The sequence below is a fragment of the Epinephelus lanceolatus genome, chromosome 15 (genome assembly GCF_041903045.1).
Source record: "Epinephelus lanceolatus isolate andai-2023 chromosome 15, ASM4190304v1, whole genome shotgun sequence".
Classification (NCBI taxonomy): Eukaryota; Metazoa; Chordata; class Actinopteri; order Perciformes; family Serranidae; genus Epinephelus; species Epinephelus lanceolatus.
In genome coordinates this window covers 44,165,345-44,172,500 of record NC_135748.1, presented here as the reverse complement: position 1 = coordinate 44,172,500, position 7,156 = coordinate 44,165,345, and the positions used below count along the sequence as shown (strand labels likewise).

The window sequence follows — 7,156 nt, the reverse complement described above, 5'->3', positions numbered from 1 at the left end:
TACTAGAGCTACCTGATAATAGAGAGTTACAGTAATCCAGCCTTGAGGTAACAAAAGCGTGGACTAATTTTTCTGCATCTTTTCGGGTCAGGATAGGCCTAATTTTCACAATATTACGCAGATGAAAAAATGCAGTCCGTGAGGTTTGTTTTAAATGAGAATTAAAAGACAAATCTTGATCAAATATTACTCCGAGGTTTCTTACGGTAGTGCTAGAGGCCAGAGCAATGCCATCTAGAGAAACTATGTCATCAGATAAAGAGTCTCTGAGTTGTTTGGGGCCAAGAACAATAACTTCAGTTTTGTCTGAATTTAATATCAGGAAATTGGTGCTCATCCAAGTCTTTATGTCTTTAAGGCAGTTATGGAGTTTAGTTAATTGATTACTTTCTTCTGGCTTCGTCGATAAATACAACTGTGTATCATCCACATAACAATGGAAATTTACAGAGTGATTTCTAACGATGTTACCTAAAGGAAGCATATATAGAGTAAATAGGATTGGTCCGAGCACAGAACCTTGCAGAACTCCAAAACAAACTTTGGTACGTAAGGATGATTCATTATGAACGTCAACAAACTGAAAACGATCAGATAAATAAGATTTAAACCAGCTTAGTGCAGAACCTTTTAGGCCAATTAAGTGATCCAGTCTCTGCAGTAGAATTTGATGGTCAATTGTGTCAAACGCCGCACTAAGATCTAATAAAACAAGTACAGAGATGAGTCCTTTGTCTGAAGCAATCAGAAGGTCATTTGTAATTTTAACTAGAGCTGTCTCAGTGCTATGATGCACTCTAAATCCTGACTGAAATTCCTCAGATAAATTATTATCATGGAGAAAATCACACAGCTGGTCTGCGACTACTTTCTCAAGGATCTTTGACATAAAGGGAAGATTAGATATTGGTCTATAGTTGGCTAACACCTCTGGATCCAGGGTGGGCTTTTTTAGTAGAGGTTTAATTACAGCTACCTTAAAAGACTGTGGTACATAGCCTGTTAATAAGGATATATTGATTGATATATCTAATATATGAGTGTTAACTAAAGGAAAGACCTCCTTAAGTAGCCTAGTTGGGATGGGGTCTAAGAGACACGTTGATGATTTAGATGAAGAAATCACTGCTGTCAATTCTTGAAGAGAAATTGGGGAGAAGCAATCTAAATATATATTAGGTCTTACAGCTGTGTTTGAGGTTAGATAGGTACTATCTGAGGGGCTGTCCACACCAACGCGGGTATTTATAAAACCGTGACTCTTTGCTCACGGTTTGGCCTTTCATCCACACGTAACCGCAGTTTTGGGCCCCTGTAACCGGAGTTATTTGTAACCGGAGTCCAGGGTGAACTTTTTGGAAAAGTCCAGTGTCAGCAGTCATGTACCACAGTTATTTTGTCTCGTCTCCATTGTATGATGTCACAGTGTGCGACGTAAACAGAAAACAGCTGTGTTATTACCTGATCCAGTGTGTGCGAGAGACGATTTGAGGATGGACCTAAACAAAATACTGCTGCTATTTAGCAGCATATCAGCACTTTGTGGCTGTATCATAGAACTAACGCTACTCAGTGACATAATGACACAGTGATTCTCACGGAGCTGCTGATGAATCAGAATTTTCGACACTCTTTCTGCTGAGTGGGTGTTGGAGGGGGAGTTCAGAGATTGTTGTTTTTCCGGTGATGACGTTTTACTGCCTTCTGATTGGCTACAATGGCCTTACAGTTAGGAGTTGTATCGCCACCTACTGCTTTGGCATGTGTATTACATTGCTTGATAGTGGAATTTGCGGTGTCATGTGGATGGAGGTATTTTTATTACACCACTTGTATGGATGCAGATTTTTTAAAAACTGGAGGCTAAAAAAGTTCAGTTTTAAAAATGCCTGTGCTCGTGTGGACTAGGGCTCAGTAAGGGACTATTCATCCCTTTCACCCCTCAACCCTTCATCCCTTTCACCCCTCAACCCTTCATCCCTTTCACCCCTCAACCCTTTATCCCTTTCACCCCTCAACCCTTCATCCCTTAACCTCTCAACCCTTCATCCCTTTCACCCCTCATCCCTTCATCCCTTTCACCCCTCAACCCTTCATCCCTTTCACCCCTCAACCCTTCATCCCTTTCACCCCTCAAGCCTTCATCCCTTTAACCTCTCAACCCTTCATCCCTTTCACCCCTCAAGCCTTCATCCCTTTAACCTCTCAACCCTTCATCCCTTTCACCCCTCAACCCTTCATCCCTTTAACCTCTCAAGCCTTCATCCCTTTAACCCTTCATCCCTTTAACCTCTCAAGCCTTCATCCCTTTAACCCTTCATCCCTTTCACCCCTCAACCCTTCATCCCTTTAACCTCTCAACCCTTCATCCCTTTAACCCTTCATCCCTTCACCCCTCAACCCTTCATCCCTTTAACCCTTCATCCCTTCAACCCCTCAACCCTTCATCCCTTTAACCCTTCATCCCTTCATCCCTTTAACCTCTCAATCCTTCATCCCTTGAACCCTTTATCCCTTCAACCCTTTAATCTCTCAGCCCCTCATCCCTTTAACCCTTCATCCCTTCATCCCTTGAACCCTTCATCCCTTGAACTCCTCAACTCCCCATCCCTTCATCCCTTCATCCCTTTAACCCTTCAACCCTTTAACCCTTCATCCCTTGAACCCTTCAACCCTTCATCCCTTCATCCCTTTAACCCTTCATCCCTTTAACCTCTCAGCCCCTCATCCCTTTAACCCCTCAACCCTTCATCCCTTTAACCCTTCATCCATTTAACCCTTCATCCCTTCACTCCTCAACCCTTCATCCCTTCAACCCTTTAACCTCTCAGCCCCTCATCCCTTTAACCCCTCAACCCTTCATCCCTTTAACCCTTCATCCATTTAACCCTTCATCCCTTCACCCCTCAACCCTTCATCCCTTCACCCCTCAACCCTTCATCCCTTTAACCCTCCATCCCTTCACCCCTCAACCCTTCAACCCTTTAACCTCTCAACCCCTCATCCCTTTAACCCCTCAACCCTTCATCCCTTTAACCCTTCATCCCTTCAACCCTTCATCCCTTCATCCCTTGAACCCTTCATCCCTTTAACCTCTCAACCCTTCATCCCTTGAACCCTTCATCCCTTCATCCCTTTAACCCTTCATCCGTTTAACCCTTCATCCCTTTAACCCTTCATCCATTTAACCCTTCATCCCTTCACTCCTCAACCCTTCATCCCTTCAACCCTTTAACCTCTCAGCCCCTAATCCCTTTAACCTCTCAACCCTTCATCCCTTTGACCCTTCATCCATTTCAAACCCCTCAAACCTTTCACCCCTCAACCCTTCATCCCTTCACCCCTCAACCCTTCATCCCTTCACCCCTCAACCCTTCATCCCTTTAACCCTCCATCCCTTCACCCCTCAACCCTTCATCCCTTCAACCCTTTAACCTCTCAACCCCTCATCCCTTTAACCCCTCAACCCTTCATCCCTTTAACCCTTCATCCCTTCAACCCTTCATCCCTTTAACCCTTCATCCCTTCATCCCTTGAACCCTTCATCCCTTTAACCTCTCAACCCTTCATCCCTTGAACCCTTCATCCCTTCATCCCTTTAACCCTTCATCCGTTTAACCCTTCATCCCTTTAACCCTTCATCCATTTAACCCTTCATCCCTTCACTCCTCAACCCTTCATCCCTTCAACCCTTTAACCTCTCAGCCCCTAATCCCTTTAACCTCTCAACCCTTCATCCCTTTGACCCTTCATCCATTTCAAACCCCTCAAACCTTTCACCCCTCAACCCTTCATCCCTTCACCCCTCAACCCTTCATCCCTTCACCCCTCAACCCTTCATCCCTTTAACCCTCCATCCCTTCACCCCTCAACCCTTCATCCCTTCACCCCTCAACCCTTCATCCCTTCACCCCTCAACCCTTCATCCCTTTAACCCTCCATCCCTTCACCCCTCAACCCTTCATCCCTTCAACCCTTTAACCTCTCAACCCCTCATCCCTTTAACCCCTCAACCCTTCATCCCTTTAACCCTTCATCCCTTCAACCCTTCATCCCTTTAACCCTTCATCCCTTCATCCCTTGAACCCTTCATCCCTTTAACCTCTCAACCCTTCATCCCTTGAACCCTTCATCCCTTCATCCCTTTAACCCTTCATCCGTTTAACCCTTCATCCCTTTAACCCTTCATCCATTTAACCCTTCATCCCTTCACTCCTCAACCCTTCATCCCTTCAACCCTTTAACCTCTCAGCCCCTAATCCCTTTAACCTCTCAACCCTTCATCCCTTTGACCCTTCATCCATTTCAAACCCCTCAAACCTTTCACCCCTCAACCCTTCATCCCTTCACCCCTCAACCCTTCATCCCTTCACCCCTCAACCCTTCATCCCTTTAACCCTCCATCCCTTCACCCCTCAACCCTTCATCCCTTCACCCCTCAACCCTTCATCCCTTCACCCCTCAACCCTTCATCCCTTTAACCCTCCATCCCTTCACCCCTCAACCCTTCATCCCTTCAACCCTTTAACCTCTCAACCCCTCATCCCTTTAACCCCTCAACCCTTCATCCCTTTAACCCTTCATCCCTTCAACCCTTCATTCCTTTAACCCTTCATCCCTTCATCCCTTGAACCCTTCATCCCTTTAACCTCTCAACCCTTCATCCCTTGAACCCTTCATCCCTTCATCCCTTTAACCCTTCATCCGTTTAACCCTTCATCCCTTCACCCCTCAACCCTTCATCCCTTTAACCCTCCATCCCTTCACCCCTCAACCCTTCATCCCTTCAGCCCTTTAACCCCTCAACCCTTCATCCCTTGAACCCTTCATCCCTTGAACCCTTCATCCCTTTAACCCTTCATCCCTTCATCCCTTGAACCCTTCATCCCTTCAACCCTTTAACCTCTCAGCCCTTCATCCCTTTAACCCCTCAACCCTTCATCCCTTCAACCCTTCATCCCTTCAACCCTTCATCCCTTCCTTCAACCCTTTAACTCTTCATCCCTTCAACCCTTTAACCCTTCATCCCTTCAACCCTTCAGCCCTTTAACCCTTCAACCCTTTTTAACCCTTTAACCCTTCATCCCTTGAACCCTTCATCCCTTCAACCCTTCAGCCCTTTAACCCTTCAACCCTTCAACCCTTTAACCCTTTAACCCTTCATCCCTTCAACCCTTCATCCCTTCAACCCTTTAACCCTTTAACCCTTCATCCCTTCAACCCTTCATCCCTTCAACCCTTTAACCCTTTAACCCTTTAACCCTTCATCCCTTCAACCCTTCATCCCTTCAACCCTTTAACCCTTTAACCCTTCACCCCTTTAACCCTTTAACCCTTCATCCCTTCACCCCTTTAACCCTTCATCCCTTCATCCCCTGAACCCTTAAACTCATGTGCTCATCCTCATGTCAAACACACAGTCACAGGACGACCATCAGTGATCAGCTGATTTCTAACATGAGGTCATCGACACATTTCAGGCACTGAAGTTTTTTCTGGCCTGTTAAAATAAACACAAAAAAACTCAAACATAAACCAGACTGGTACAATAAAAAATAAATATACGTATGTACGTATATTTATTTTTTATTGTACCAGTCTGATTTATGCATTTCTGATTATATGTATAAACCTGAACAGGCTGATATAAAACCAGCCAGATGACACAGAAACACTGGAATACATTTAAATGACTGAAACTCATTTCATCATATAACTATACAGTTAAACTGTAACTGTAAGTGTTGTGCTGACAGCAGTGTGATCAATACTGTTGTAAATGAAATGATTTTCTACGTCTCGTTTTGTACGACACATGAACATTTATATTGTATAAAACAGCTGCACCATGTCTGAGAGGATGTTTGATACAGAGGAGCATGAATCATCAGAGCCTGTTCTGGTCCTAGTTTATGGACCTGTGAGTTATCGTCTCAAACTACAAGATAAATCTGTGACGTCATGTTTTACTTTAACTTTACAGATAAGAAGAATGTTCGTGTCAGATATAATCAACAGGTGCAGCAGCCTCAGAAAACATGTACCATTTAAACAGATTGTGAACAATACAAGATGAAACAGGAGTCGCTGTCTGTCATGTTAAATCTGCTGGTTGATAAAGTTTCCTCAAACCAAACTTGATTAACCCTTTAACCTTGAACACAGATGCTGTCCACTCGCATCTATCTGCTTCTCCTCTCTTCCTTCGTTAACCTCTGTCTCACTCACCGTGTCGTTCCAGGAGCGCGGTGAGGCGCCGCCATGCAGCCGCCAGCCTCCTCCACAGGCCGCCGAGCCTGACCAGGAGGAGCTGGACTTCCTGTTTGATGAAGAAATGGAGCAGATGGCGCCCAGGAAGAACAAGTTCACCGACTGGTCCGAAGAGGACGACTCGGACTACGAGCTGGACGACCAGGACGTCAACAAGATCCTCATCGTCACCCAGACCCCTCCTTATCTCCGAAAGCACCCCGGCGGCGACCGCACGGGAAACCACGAGTCCAGAGCCAAGCTCACCGCCGACCTCGCCAAAGCCATCAACGACGGGCTGTTTTACTACGAGCAGGACCTGTGGAAGGGGGAGGAGCAGGTGGAGTGCAGCAAGGTAAGAGAACATCGAACAAAGAGACGCTGTAGAAAGAGAGCAGAGTTCAGGCCGCAGATATTAACCTGCAGATCTCTACCAACATGGAGGACATATAAATCTGAAATTACATGAATGACAGAAACTGAACCTTCATATAATAATATTGATAATACATTTTATTTATGTGGCGCTTCTCCTAACGAGGTCACCGTGTCCTCACAGGTCAGATTAATTAAAACCAACAACAGTAAAATAAAAACATTACAATCATGAAAACAATGAAAGAAGATATCAATGATTTTAACACATCATCGTCATAATGTCAAACTATCAGAGCTCATAATGTTTGAGGCTGCTTGTTGAGGCTGATTTTTAAGTTAAAAAAATGAGAAATTGAAAAAGATTTAAAAAATTGTTAAAGTGAAATTAGGGAGCTGATCACAGATGTATTGTCTCTGTGTGTTTTTACATCTGTTGGTGCTTTAATTTGCAGCTATGATTTTAATACAGCTGACATGTCATGACAGTACGACGCTGCGTCAGGCTGTAATCAGGCTGATATCCTGTAGT

At 44.7% G+C, this 7,156-nt stretch overlaps 1 protein-coding gene across 11 annotated transcripts in view; it reads left to right on the top strand.

Moving 5' to 3' along the window:
* larp1b (La ribonucleoprotein 1B) overlaps positions 1 to 7,156 on the top strand; it is a 67,262-nt gene that overhangs the window by 32,462 nt on the left and 27,644 nt on the right. For all 11 annotated transcript variants that reach the window (XM_078175394.1, XM_033643080.2, XM_078175392.1 and 8 more), the window contains one exon: positions 6,242 to 6,604. In XM_078175394.1, coding sequence (XP_078031520.1) covers positions 6,242 to 6,604 — 363 coding nt within the window. The remainder of the gene's footprint in view (positions 1 to 6,241; positions 6,605 to 7,156) is intronic.